Here is a 14,421-nt window from a genome sequence, read left to right as displayed (position 1 = left end):
GTGGCTGTCTCACCTTTTTTCACTCTGATTGGCTCCAATCAGCAGGAAAGGACAAGGAAGCATGTGAGAAGACTCTTCTCAGTGGCTAACACACTCCCCTTTCATGCTGATTGGCTTATATGATGCTGGAGACATAGGGACGCTGGTGGGACCCTGCTCCCAAAAAAGTAAAAGGTTTAAGATTCCTCCCCCACCCAGACCCTGGACGACTATACCTGTGCTTGGAAGCTTTTCAGGACTTTGAAGCCCTGCAAAGCTTGGTGAAGGGGTAGAGTAGCTCCATGGTAATAGAGCATCTTCTTTCTTTCTTTCTTTCTTTCTTTCTTTCTTTCTTTCTTTCTTTCTTTCTTTCCTTCAACCCTATGTTTGTAAATTGGATCATCTGAGCCACATCCCAAATCTCAGCTAACTAGTCTTCTATTTCTAGGGGGGGATTTGATCCCTCCCCTCCTTCGTTCTTTCTTTCATTTCCCCTCCATGGGTGTAGTTGTCCGGGGTCTTAGACCCCTTACGTTTTTGGGAGCAGGGTCCCAGCCGGGTCCCTACGTCTCCAGTGTCCCATGAGCCAATCAGCATGAAAGGGGAATGTGTTCTCCACTGAGAAACAGTCTTCTAACATGCTTCTTTGTCCTTTCCTGCTGATTGGAGCCCATCAGAGTGAAAGGAGGCAAGCCAGCGATTGAGAAGACTCTTCACAGTAGCTAACACACAGCCTCCCCTTTCATGCCGATTGGCACCTAGGGGATGTCTGTTGAATTTGCCACTGCATTACTGCTCCCCTGTCTTCTTTTTCTTTGTATTTTTTCCCTTTCCTTCCTCTATCCCTTTTTTCTTTAATTCCCCCTTCCTCTCTGTTATTTCTGTCCCTTTGTACTTCATTTCTTCCTTTAGCTCAGTAGAGGGCGCTCAAGGCCACCCAATTCCCCGCCCGGTCTCCTTCCCTGCCCGCTCACCTTTCCAAGCTCAAAGCCGAGGCGGGAGCCGGTCTACCTCTTTCTCGTCTATGGTCTGAACTGGGAAACAGGAGAAGAGGGAGGTATTTCGGCTGAACAGCTAATCCGTGAGAGCGGGAGGCGTACAGTTCCCGCCCACTAGGCGATCAAAGGCGGTTGCGGGCATAACAAAAACTAGGTTAACACTTCCGGCTCCCTGTCGAAAGGCTGAGGGGTGGATGGGTGGGAAGGGGAAACATGCCAAGAAATCACTATAGACAACCCTCCATCCCCGCGAACTGTCTCCTTTCTTCGCCTTGTCTCTTTGCAAGAAACAGCGCAGGAAAGATTCTGGAAGGGGGGGCGGGTGGAATGCGGCTGCTGCACCCGCTTTGCCCCGCAAATGGCAGCCGCGCACCAACGAGTCCATTGCCGTTTCCTCCGCGTTCCTATTGCCTCAGCCGGAGGGAGGCCGGAAGGCTCGACGTCCCGCCTCCGGGGAGGCCGTCTCAGCCAATGAGAGGAGAGTGGCGAGGAGTGGCAAGTTAGGCTGTGATGGCAGAGGTGAGGGGTAGTTTCTCAGGGCGGGAGGGGGGTGGGGAGTAAGAAAGCGCCCCCCCCAGGCAGACCCCTCCTCTCCCCCCCTTTGGTGAGCCAGAAATACCCCCTCCCCACATATATGGGGCAGGATCTCTCCTTGCCTCGTCCCTGGGTGGGTGAACCCCACCCCTGACTCCCCTCTCCCCACACGCCCCCTTCCCCCCAGTAGGGTCCCAAAATAGCCCCCCAAATTACATTAGGAATTCTAACCCCCCACCCCACATCCATTGACTATCTGGGTTCTCCTGGCCCAGATCAAACCCCGCCCTCCTTTTACAACTCAAATCCCCCCCCACAAATATACATACGTATCAACAATGCTCCCCCAAAGCACCATCCGCAAAGGAAAAACTCTCCCCCAGTTGCCACGCAGAAGCTCCCCCCATTTCACTTCACCACCCTCGCTGCACCCCCTCCCAACTTTGTACAGAGTTTTTGGCTTGTGCATTATTATTATTATTATTATTATTATTTCTTTCCTGCAGGGCTTTTCCAAGGAGCCCCCTTCCCAACTGCAGCCAGCAGTACCTGCTTTGGAGTAGGGAGCGGGGTCCCCCTTCCAAAATGTGTATCTCTTCTTAAAAACAATACATTGAGATAACTTCACCATCTCCCTCCTCTCCCCAGGTCAGCGGTTGAGGAGCACTCTGGTCTTTCCAGGCTCTTCTCCCCCAAATCACATCGAGGAACCTTACCTGCCCTCCGCCTTTTCCCGCCCTGGGCACAGCCGAGGCCCCCTGGGTCGGCCATTGCCCAATTACTCTCCCCACATCACTTCGTAGCAAGCGAAGTGTGCATGTGGGAGGCGTTTTGTTTCCAAACAAATCGTTACCACTTGCCCTGCTGTGTTTTTTTTTTTAAAGGGAAGGTGTTGTTAGTCCCAGTTATTCCTTTGCACCCGCCTAAACACTTTCCCATCACCAAGGAGAGAAGCATTGAGGGAGCGGGAGGGGAGAGGAGAGGTAGATGTGCTGCTGACCGCTTAGCATCCCCCCCTCAAGGAATAGCCAGGACAGGTGAAATAGTTCTCTGAGGCTTCTCTCGTTTGATCCTCCAGTGTTGCATCCTGCACGGCGCCTGTACCGCTGCTCAGCCGTCGTTGGGGACGTTCCCCTGGCATTAGGAGGAGACGTTTGTGTCCTTGGGAGCTGGGCTAGCCCTCCAGTGTTTTTGCCATGGCTGGCGCCATTGCCTCCCGCATGAGCTTCAGCTCCCTCAAGAGGAAGCAGCCCCAAACCTTCACGGTGCGGATCATCACCATGGATGCAGAGATGGAGTTCAACTGTGAGGTAACAGGTCGTCGGCTGTGCCCACTCCAGAGCGCGGCGTCCTTGCAGTGACAATGCTGCTTAGAGGGTTGCTTTGGGGCAGTGGCGCCTTGCGCAATGTGACACCTCTGAAATCACTTTATAATTAAAATAGACAAAGGAGCCTGGTCAGTGGCCCATCTAGTCCAGCATCCTGTTCTCCCAGTGGCTAGCCAGGTGCCCAGGGGAAGCCTAAAAGTAAACCCTGAGCGCAACTCTCCCCAACTGCAATTCCCAGCGACTGGTATTCAGAGGCATATTGCGTCTGACGGTGTGTGTGTGGCAAGAACATAGCCAGTGTGGCTAGTAGCCGTTAATAGCCTTATTCTCTGTGAATTTGTCTGATCTTCTTTTAAAGCCATCCGGGTTGGTGGGTATCACCACCTCCTGTGGGAGCAAATTCCATCATTTAGCTATGTGCTGTGTGAAGAGGTACTTCTTTTTTCGGGCCTGTCCTGAATCTTCCCACATTTTGCTTCATTGGAAGGCCTCAAGTTCTAGTATTATGAGAGAGGCAGAAAAGCTTCCTTCTAGCCGCTGTTTCTGAACCATGCATAATTTTATACATCCCCTATATTGTCCCCCGCAGTCCCCCTTTTTTCTAATACCCCCTCAACACTGAAACCTTTCTTCATAGGGGAAGTTACTCCTACCCCTTGATGCAAATGTGTGTAAGGATCCCTAACAGATCTCTAGTTTTTTGTGGGTTTTTTTAGGAAAATCTGCTCTGGAAGGGGTGATTTTTCAAGAGCGAGTGAAAGCAGTGTCTGTTACCTGTTGTGTACCTGCACCGTGATATCGGTTAATGACGGTTAGGGGTGTAAGAACTAAGGTGTACAAATTGGCCATTATTGTCAGTGGGGAACGGGAAGATTAATAACTCATTTAGAAGTGGAACACTTCTCAGATCATCTTGGAATAAATATGAGAATAATAAATGCTCCCAAATACATTTTATAAAGGATCATCCTGATGGTTTCAGCCGCTTTGACAATGGAACAGATTGCCATGGAGGCTGTTGCCATGGAGGTTTTTCAGCAGGGCTAGACAGCCACCTATTTGCGAATCCATAGGAGTGGATTTCCTGCATTGCAGGTGTGTAGTTGTTGGGGCTCCCAGGGGACAGGAGACCCCTTACTATTTTAGGAGCCATATCCCAGCAGGGCCTCTATGTCTCCAGTGTCCTACGAGCCAATCAGCATGAGCAGGGAGTGTGTTAGTAACTGACAAGAGTCCCAGGGAGTGTAAGTTGCAAGCAAGACTTTGTTCCTACTTCAAAAAGCCAAGCCAAGTTGTGGAGAGGGAAAATTCTGTGATTGCAGAAGCAGAAACAGTGAATCCTGCTGATAGCATCCTATCTACCTCATCAAGCAGTTTGGTATCAGCAGGAGATAAAAGTGTAGACGCTGAATTCAGTAATTCAAGCAATATCTGTGGCAGTGAGAAAGGACAGTCAAATGGTGACAGTGGCAGAGAAGCAGGAAGCAGTATTCAAGTCTGGGCAGATCATTCTATAATCTTAGAAGGGGCCGTGGCTGTGACTGTCATGAAGGGCCACTGCACTTTTGAATTTGCCAGTACGATGGGGTTGGACTAGATGGCATTTGAGGTACCTTCCAACTCCGTGTTTCTTAAAAAAAAATTGCCCTCGTGTGTTTTGATTTCTGAGCACTCAAGGGCTGGGCACTTTTTCAACCGATCTGCCTCTTCGACAAACAGATGTCAGGAAAAACTTAAAGAGCTCCTTAACTATGCCGCAGGTAGAAGCTGTAAAAAAGCTATTTTTATTTACCTGTGCTGCACGACAACTTGATAATGACTTTTTAATTAAAAGCTCTTTCTGCGCCCCCTGCAAGGAGACAGTAAAACATGGCAAGGTATCGCTGCTGAAACACTCGACTGGCCCTCTGACATCTGTTTGTCGAAGAGGGAAATGAAAGGAAAGCAGCTGATTTTCTGCCTCCCCCCCCCCCGGTCAGTTCTCAGCGTCTCTGAAATATTATGACTCTTCTTCAGTCGCTCCTCATCTAATGCCGGCTGCTAATGTTTGGCATGATGATTGGGATCTCAGTATACCCCATCACTGATATGTTGCTACTGATGAGCGGCCCTTGGAAGACGTCTTGTGAAATGCTCCAGTATCTTTCCAGACAGTGGGAAATAAAGTAAAAAAAAATCATTGCAAGTCGACCAACTCTAGGGATATCATTGTCTGCCCCAACTAGACGGAGACTTCTTGGTGGAGGTCCCCTGTTTGTGAAATGCCCTCCTTAGGCATTTCACAATTTCCTTCTGTCACTATTAACTTGTCAGGAGAAATTTAAAAACATTCTGGTTTACACAGGCATTTGTTGGCTGAAAGACCTGTCCCTGGCAACCCTGAGATTATTTTGAGAGTAGGTGATTGCTTTTAGGGAGTTTTTAACTGTTTTTGCAAGGCTGCTTGTAACAGTTTTTGAGAAGGTTTACGGGTATTGTTTTAGTATTGATATGTTTGGTGTCTTGGGGTCCTTTAGAGGAAGAGGCGGGATGTAACTTTAATAACCAGCAAGATGATGAGCGATGTGGATAGCATGTAAACAAGTAAGAATACGTGAAATAAATATGGCTGCCCCCTCTTTTGTTGCAGAAGGCTTTGAGATATGTTTTGCTCACTCCAAAGGCCTGACTGGTTGCCATGTTGGAAGCCAGGCAGGTCTTTTGTTGTGTTCAGCTCTGATGCTGGATCCCACGGAGAAAGCAGTGAGGTTGCTGAACCACAGACAGCTCCAAGTGAGCAACTCGCTCCTGTCGGGAGCAGACTGAGGCCTTCTGAGCCCCAATGGGGAGGAGAGCCTGGCTGGGAGTCCAGAGTCTGTGAGTTTGAATCCCCACTTGTGTCTCCTGGGTGTCAAGGGCCAGCTAAAGATCACCCCCACAAGGAGTGGCTCAGGGGTTACGTGGCCTGCCACCTGTAAAGCCGTGGGCAAGCTGCATAGTCCCAAGGACCCAGTTGCCCCCAGCTGGCAGTTGCGGACAACGAAGGGGCTGGCTTGTGCAGCTGTGGCAAGCTGAGCAGGCCCTAGCCAGCTGGGGAGGACTAGCCTCAGAGGGGGGCAATGGGAAACCCCCTCTGAATACCGCTTACCATGAACACCCTATTCATAGGGTAGCCATAAGTCAGAATCGACTTGAAGGCAGTCCATTTCTCCAGCTTCTTCCTCCCTGGGTCACCTGCCTTGAGAGAACTAGAGAGCCTGCAAGAGCCAGCCCTCCGGCCTGAAGACGGGCACTCCTCCTCCGTTCCATCGCCTCCCTCCTGGCATGCTCCCTGCGCTGCTGGACTGGTGCTGTGTGATGGGAGGCCTCTGGTTCCTCAGGGGAAGGTGCCCGGGAGGATCCGGCCTTGTCCTGTTCTTGCCAGGCTCCCTAAGGAGGCAAGAGACTCCCCAGCAGAAACACAAGGGTGTGGGCAGCACAAGGGTCAGTCCGCCATGAGATTCCAGAGCCTGCCTTGACACCAAGGGGGTCAGGCGAGAATCAGGGTCAGAGCGGTCCGAGGTCGGAAGCCAAGCAGCCTGTGAGCAATGCAGGCAAGCAAGAGACAGGTCCGGGGTCCTCAGGCAATCGGTAGACTGGTCAGGGACAGAGGTGGAGGATAGACATTGTTCCAGCAGCCTTTCCAGCCTAGTACTGGAGCTGCTGAAGTCTCCATTGACACCCGTTGATCACCTCCCACCAGACCTTTACTCCCAAGGAGACCTCCAGATGGGGGATGACTCTCCCTTGGGCTCCGGGGCTGGTTAGCCTCAATGCCAGAGGCCGAACTTGCCCCGGGTGCAGATGGCCCATCCTGAGCCTTGTCGCAGGACCCTGGCCTCTCACGCACAGATGGAGCCTGAGCTGAGGTTGGGTCCAAGACTGGAGTCTCCTGGTTTTCCTCCCATGAGGAGGACTCCTCTGGCTGGGACCTGGCAGGGCTCTGGCCCTATAGGCCCTGGTGATCTGGAGGGGGGGGGTTCTTTGGGAGTTCCCGCCCAACAGCTTCAGGTGCAATGTGCTCCCCATCTTCAGCAGTCAGATATGAGCCCTGACCCTGACTCCCCTCCCATCTCTGTGTCTGGACGCAGGGGTCGTGACAGCTTTTCCACCTGGTCAGGGTGGATAGAAACTGTTGCAGGAGATTGTGGGGTCGCCTCTTGCCTGCATTTGTCGCTTGGCTCCCTTGCTTTAGTGGCATCTAGAAATGTCTGTTTGGCCAGCACGTTTCTGCAGTGCGCCTGCTTTCAATCTGTCGTGTAGCCAGATAGCTGTGTCCCTGGCCCTTTCCAGCTCTGCGCGTCAATTATTCTAAATATGAACCTGGAACAATGAAATCTGTGGCACTGAAGCAAATATAGGATTGAGCATTTTTAAAAAAAAAAAAAATCTTTCCAAATGTTCCATTATGCATCTCTGGAAGGACCTGTGTCCATTTGACCCTCGTCTCTCTTTGCTGGGATCTGCGGGGGAATCTCGGCTCTGTGGCTCAACTGTTTGCGATGGGGGTTGAGGGGGCCTTGGCCTAGAGTTGGAGAGGCATTGTGATGTAGTGGCTGGAGTAGGATCTGGGAGATCAGGGTTTGGCTTTTCCACTCAGCCATGGAGCTCAGTGGGTGACCTTGGGCCAGTCGCCATCTCTCAGCCTAGCCTACTTCACAGGACAAAATTGGGAAGGAGAGAGCCACGTACGCCACCTTTGAGCTGTTTGAAGGAAAAGTGGGATAGGATAAGATTCAGGACAGACAAAAGGAAGGACTTCTTCATGCGGCACAGAGTTAACCTATGACATTTGCTCCCCAAAGAGGGAGGAATGGCCGCCAAGTTGGATGGCTTTAAAAGACGACTATGGGAGAGGATGAGGCTATCCGTGGCTACTAGCCACAATGGCAATGTTTCCCTCCACTGTCAGAGGCAGGATGCCTCTGAGTGGCAATTGCTGGGAATCAAGTGGGGAGGGCACTGTTGCGCTCAGGTCTTGCTTGTGGGCATCCAGTAGGCATCTCGTTGGCCACTGTGAGAACCCAATGCTGTCCTAGATGGGCCATTGGCCTGATCCCACAGGGTTCTTCCATTGTTATTCCATGGTCCTGACCTCTTCTAAAGGGGCTTCTGGACTCCTACTGGGAGGAAGGGCAGGGTATATATCTCATAAATAAACAATAAATAAATAATTGGAGCCTCTTGCACACTGGATCCCTCTCCAGCAATGGCAGCTAGTGGCTCCATGCCGGTGGGGCAGTGGAATCAACTCCAGATCCCAACCCTAGCTTTCAAGGAGCTGTCCAAGGTGCTGAAGCCATTGCGGGAATGGGTTTCAGAACTGTGGACAGCTCCTTGAACTAAAACCTGGAGCAGATTCCACCGCCCCACTGACATGGGGCCACCAGCCACCACTGCTTTCCAGCAAGGTTCTGGGTTCTTTGCCTCACTTTATCCCTATCGCCATGTGAATGCCTTTCTCCTAAAACTTGCCATAACTTCAGAGCTGGCTGTGATTGCCGAAGAAGCCATTGTGTGGCATTTGTAGGAAGGCCATTGTGTCCACATAAATTGTGTTATCAGTGTAGTGCTTTGCTTGCCTGCCAGTTGCAAATGACTCCTGTTGCAGCTTAATAAATAATGTACACCCTATTAATAGATTCCTCCTGTAACCCCCCCCCCCAAAAAAAACCCGCCGACATATTGGCCAGAGAACAAGTGTACGTTGGGAACACTCCCTCTTGCATCGGCTGGTTGCTGAGTTTTAAGTGCTTACTCCTGTTTACTTAAAAAACACTAGGCACTGATAAATTGCAAGCACTCTGCACTTAGTCAAGATCATAAATCCCATCCCTGCAAAATAACAGCCTTGCAGCACTTAGGTCAGTTTATAACGGGAGTTTATCCACGTATTCCGGCAAGACTTGCAAATATATCTAGCAAACCATGTTAAGATAAAGCTAATGGAATATGACAGGGCCACCGAAGAGAGAACATTCATTCTGCTGCTGCTGCCTCGATTGGGGCATCTCAGGGAAGAGTGTGCGTGTGTGTGTGAGAGAGAGAGACACCGCCAAGCCCCATTACACCCAGACAGGAGTAGGGCCATTGCAGTTTTGTGACATTTAAATCGTGGTTACGCTTCTAATGCATTTTTTTATTTTATTTTAAGGATATAGCTTTATTATATCATTCCGGCCACGACTCTAGTTTATGGCAGGGGAAGAACTTGTGGTGAGAAGCCACACTTTTTCACATGGCAGTGACCTTCAACAGATGCCCTTTTTTTAAGTGTGTGCGTGTATGTATGTGCTAAATCTAGTTACTGTTGCTGGAAGAGCAACAACGGCAGGTGGGTTTTAACGCTCGCTCTCTTGCAGGCTGTTGGTTTGACTTGGAGAGGTTTTACTTTACTTGTGCGTTGCGATAACTGCACTGTTACAAATGATGCAAGGTCGGACATCATCTGAGGATAAGGATGCGTCTGCAGGGCTCAGGCTGTCTTATCAGCCAGGAGAGCATGGCTGTTGCTTCAGCAGTGGTCAGCTCAGCTGTGGTCTAAGAGAGCAGCATTCAGATGTTGCTTCAGCACCAGTCAGCCTTAGACAGGAGCAGCAGTTCTGTCTCAGTGGTGAGCTCCGCCTTCTACTGAAAGGCCCCTCTTCCGTTAAAGGCCCCCAGCCTGCTCCAACTGTCTTTTACTCTGATGGAGCGGAGAAGGCTCTCGTTCGACTGGGGCTTCTGCGACGGAGTCCTCCGAGTCCGAGGGCAGCAATGTGACTTTCTCGGGCCGGAGGGGCACTGACAACAGCGCTGTGTGGTTGCTCTAGTTGGTTTATTATTTATTTTATTTTATTTTTTATTTGGTTGATGCTCTGCAGATTGGCAGAATCTGTTCTTAGTATTGAAAGGAGGGAATTCTATCAAATATCCTGGAATTAACAAACCAATGCCACTAAAGTTTGATCTTAGTTAAGCTCCTATAATTACAAAACAAGAATGCCGAGTGTGGTTTTGTTGTTGAGCCTGTTGACATGCACAAGTCCATCTCGGCGTCTACGGCTCTCCCAGCAGCTGTTGGTGTTATTGCACTTGTGAGTTGAGGCATAAAAACCTAATAGCATAAACAGTCGCAGAAGCTCTAGTTTATATGCACGGGACCAAATTGCAGTTGGGAGGGAGGGAGAGGAAGGCGTATCTCTGTGACACGTTGACGATCAGTATTTGAAGACCAATCTCAGAAATCATCTCGCGCAGCAAAAGCCAACTGGATGTCGTTTACCCCCCGCCATCACCCACATTCCAGACCTATGCGCTAAAACACGACATTTAAAAATCTTTTGAGAACTTCGCTGTCGGGTTTTGTACGAGCTTACATAACATTGCCCATCATTTGCAGTCTGTGGATGGGCTGGAACTCCTGGGAAGGCAGGCGTATGTGCCGTTTGTAGCCTAAAGCACAGCTGGAGTTTGAAAACATTGATTCCGCAGGGTACAGATCTGCATCTGTGGATGAAAGCCTTTTTCTTGGCAAGGCTGCAGCGGCCTGCCTTTCCAAGCGCCTCCTTTGTCGCCTCTTCCAGTGAATGGACTAATCTCTTTGCACACAGACACTTATCATTTGAAAAAACCCTTTGGAACAATAAGCAAGAACGATGGTCCTCCCCAAATATAAAATATTTAAAAAGTGGGGAAAGAGGCCAGGTCCAAAACGCTGATGTTGCATGTGGGTGCGATTTATCCCCAGTAGGAAATAACCTCATGCTCAAAACGTTAGCCCGTTAACTCCTGTCTTGGAAAACCGGAGACCCCCTGCTGCCAGCCAGTGTAGGTGATACTGAGCTCGATGGACCAATGGTCTGATTCGATATATATGGCAGCTTCCTACGTTCCTATTGGCTGTCTGAATGCCTGGAGCCTCATGTCTTTTATATCTTCAATACTGTACGTGGACATGTTTCTTTTCAGCTCAAAAGACTGTTTGTGAGCCAAGACCTGGACAAGCTGGGGTCAAACATCCCCACTCAGCCATGATGCTCACCAGGTGAACTTGGGCCACCATCATGGTTTCTCGGCCTAACCTACTTCACAGGGTTATCACGAGGAAGAAATGGGAAGGGAGGGGAACCGCGTGCGCCCCCTCGAGGCCCTTGTGCAGAGAAACGAGGCGCATGAAAACAAGCTTCTCAGATGCCCCAAAGTTTACAAGTGTCTAAATCTGTGCCCCCCTTTGATCTCCAGGCCCAGCCCAAATGGACTGGGCAGAATACTAAGAATGAGGAGTGTGTGCGCGTGTGTGTGTGTTGGAATTGGGGTTCGCGCCTGTTCTTCTTGATGCAGGGAGGGCAGCAGCCACAAGGGGGCAGTGTGCAACAGCAGAACAGCTGGAGGAAAAGCAGGGCTGAAGCGGAGTGAAGATTAGTATTAAATGCTTGTGGAGGTGATCCTAAGGCTGAGCGATGGGTGTCAGCCTTTAGGAGAGTGGCCGTATGGCTCTACGTGCAATTTCACCGATTCCCCGAGGTAGAACAACACCAGGATTGTCCTGTGCTTCATTTCCATCCTTGCTTCCACTGTACCCGGAAAGCCTTGTTTTTTGAGGTTGATCTGCAGCCATTTAGAAGGCCGCGTCTTTCATAGACTGCCCCGATTTCCCTAGCTCCAGGTGGGGACGGGCCGTGGGGCATCTCGACATGCAAAAGGTCCCCGGTTCAATCCCCAACGGCATCTCCGGGGTAGGACTGAGAGAGACTCCCTGCCTGAAACCCTGGAGAGGAGCTGCCAGTCAGTGTAGACAATACTGAGCTAGATGGACCAATAATCTGATTCAGTATAGGGCAGCCTCGTATGCTCCTATTAATTTATCTGCTTATTGCTAACCCCAAGTCAACGTGCAGCTTTGCTTAACTGCAGCGATCCCCCCGTGTTAACCCAACAGCCGGGCTGCTTACATTGAGAGGCTGCGTTGTGCAGACTTTGTGGACGTGAACGCTGCAGTGAGCGGCCTTACCATCACCTTTTTTGGTCGAGGGCCGTGTTTATTTATTTCATTTATTATTTGATTTATATCCTGCCCTTTGTCCCAGCAGGAGCAGGGTTCCCTCGGTGGTAACCTTCCGCAGTGTCCCACGTGTTGAAGGGAGGAGTGCATCCGTGCTCCCAGTTTAGTTGCATGCGTAATAAAACGAATGCAAACATGTGAAAGCCGCTTGTTGCACAGGAGGCTGCGATGGCCACCAACTTTAAAAGGGGCTTGGACGAATTCATGGAGGATAAGGCTATCCATGGCTACTAGCCATGGCGGCGATGCTCTCGCTGCATGGTTGGAGGCAGCATGCTTCCAAACACCAGTTGCTGGGAATCGCAAAGTGCTTGTGGTGCTCAGGTCCTGCTTGTGGGCTTCCCATTGGGACATCTGGTTGCCTACTCTGAGAACAGCGGCCTAATCCAGCCGGCTCTTCTGATGTGCTTATGCCTCTGTTCCTTTCTTGCCCTTCTGTTTTGTAACCTGTTATCCCGTAAATGCAGCATTTAAAAAATGTGTTATGCTTCCTCTCCCAACAGCTTAACTGAAGGAGAGCACATGTACTGAAAGAGAACACAATTGTCGCTCTAAAAATAAAAATAAAAATGAAAGCCTAATTGTCAGTGTAACCCCCCCGGTCACGTTGCTGTAGCCTTCTCAAAATATCCATGGGCCCTGTTCCACTCACAGAACTCTTCTCTTTTACCCTGGCTGCTTTATACGCTTGGAATATCTACGATGTGACCCTTTCGTTCAGTGGAAGGTGTGCGAAGTTAAGCACATTCCAAGAGTGTATCCTTATTATTTATTTATTTGTTAAATTTGTATCCCTTCATTCTTTCCAGAAGGAGCCCAAGGTGGCAAACAAAAACACTCTAAAACAAAAAACAAAAGACTTAAAAACTTATTAAAACAAAGCATCTTTACAAATATGTTAAAACAAACAACAAACATCTAAAAAAGCAATTCCAACATAGTCGCAGACTGGGATAAGGTCTCTGCTTAAAAGGCTTGTTGAAAGAGGGAGGTCTTCAGCAGGTGCTGAAAAGATAACAGGGATGACGCTTGTCTCATATTTAAGGGGAGGGAATTCCAAAGGGTTGGTGCCGCCACACTAAAGATCTGCTTCCTGTGTTGTGCAGAATGGACCTCCTGATAAGATGCAGGAGGCCCTCACCTGCAGAGCAATCAACTGGATATATAAGGGGTAAGACAGTCTTTCAGGTATCCTGGTCCATAGTATACAAAAACCAGAACCTCGAACTTGGTCCGGTAGCTCATGGGTAGCCAGGACCTATTATTAGGTATGTCAGAGAATTCCAACAGAAACAGGAATAGAAATGGCCAATGTTTGCTTATTTGTCCCATGCCTAGAACAGAAATGGATCTGTTGTTGCTTTTGACTGGCAAGCAACACATAATTGATTTCATCCCCCCCATCTGTTGAGTTTCCTTTACAAGGAAATGAATAATGGAATAATGACAATATGTCTTATGCCTTAGAAAAAAATCATATAAAACATTCATATATGGGTGCAACACCTGCAGTTCATAAATATTTACGTAAAATACATACTCCATAATAGCCAAAAGGAGCGCTGGCATCATACTCTCAGCAGAAGAAAATCAGCTTAGCCCATCAAAGGCCTTGGGATAAAGGTGTTTACCTGGCGCTTAAAATATGTCAGCGAAGGTGCCAAGCAGACCTCACTGGCGGGAGCAACCACTGGGAAGGCCCTGCTAGGTCTTATTTCTGCTTTTCCCACTCTCGGTGGTAAAAGGCAAGGCCAAACCTCAGCTGAACTTGCATTTGAGAACTGGAAGGTATAACGTTTTGTTTCCTTGTGGCAGGTCAAGTGGAAAGGAAAGGACCTGTTTGACCTGGTATGTCGGACGCTGGGCCTCCGTGAAACGTGGTTCTTTGGACTGCAGTACATGATCAAGGACACTATGGCTTGGCTCAAAATGGATAAGAAGGTAAGGATGGTGTCTTTCCCTGGAGGAAATGCGAGCACATGGAAGGAAGGATAAGGACTACATCGACCCGACAGGGATGCTCGAGACAACAGATATGCTTGTGTTTAATGGAGCAGAAAGTACTTCTTCACGTAGTGCATAGACAAACGGTGGAATTCGCGAACAGGGAATAATGGGCAAGGCTACTCTGAGATAAGAGGAAGGGGAATATTACAGCAATTGTCAGGAACGAATGCTGTGGGCTCCCAGATTCTCTTAAAAAAATGGATAAAAAGCCTTAACTGTGTTTAAACGTTTAGGAAGTGTTAGGACACGCATAGCCAAGAGCGGGCCTATGCTTGTGCCGTGGGGGTGCACCAGGCAATCTTCACATCTGTTGCTGAGTTCTTATTAAATATTTCTTGAGAAGGACTCAGTCGTAAGGCGACGTAGGACTAGGCTTCCAAATGTGGGCTCCCACTCGACGACTTGCACTTCTGGAGAGTCACCAAAGCACGGTCTCTTCTGTGCGGCTTTGGAGACAGAGACATGATGGTGGTAGATCTGTGTGGTCTGCTGTGCAGCTGTAGAGCGGCGTTGG

The 14,421-nt window shown here is 49.5% G+C and overlaps 1 protein-coding gene across 6 annotated transcripts in view; it reads left to right on the top strand.

The window, feature by feature from the left end:
* The first annotated feature begins 1,417 nt into the window (after positions 1-1,417).
* Positions 1,418-14,421, top strand: part of NF2 (NF2, moesin-ezrin-radixin like (MERLIN) tumor suppressor) — an 80,037-nt gene continuing 67,033 nt past the window's right edge. For all 6 annotated transcript variants that reach the window (XM_061602441.1, XM_061602440.1, XM_061602442.1 and 3 more), the window contains exons 1-3: positions 1,418-1,496; positions 2,590-2,821; positions 13,716-13,841. In XM_061602441.1, coding sequence (XP_061458425.1) covers positions 2,708-2,821; positions 13,716-13,841 — 240 coding nt within the window. In that variant the 5' untranslated portion in view covers positions 1,418-1,496; positions 2,590-2,707. The remainder of the gene's footprint in view (positions 1,497-2,589; positions 2,822-13,715; positions 13,842-14,421) is intronic.

This window comes from Rhineura floridana, chromosome 19, assembly GCF_030035675.1.
Source record: "Rhineura floridana isolate rRhiFlo1 chromosome 19, rRhiFlo1.hap2, whole genome shotgun sequence".
NCBI classification, from domain to species: domain Eukaryota; kingdom Metazoa; phylum Chordata; class Lepidosauria; order Squamata; family Rhineuridae; genus Rhineura; species Rhineura floridana.
The sequence above is the reverse complement of the archived record's forward strand: the minus strand, read 5'-3'. Positions and strand labels throughout refer to the sequence as shown.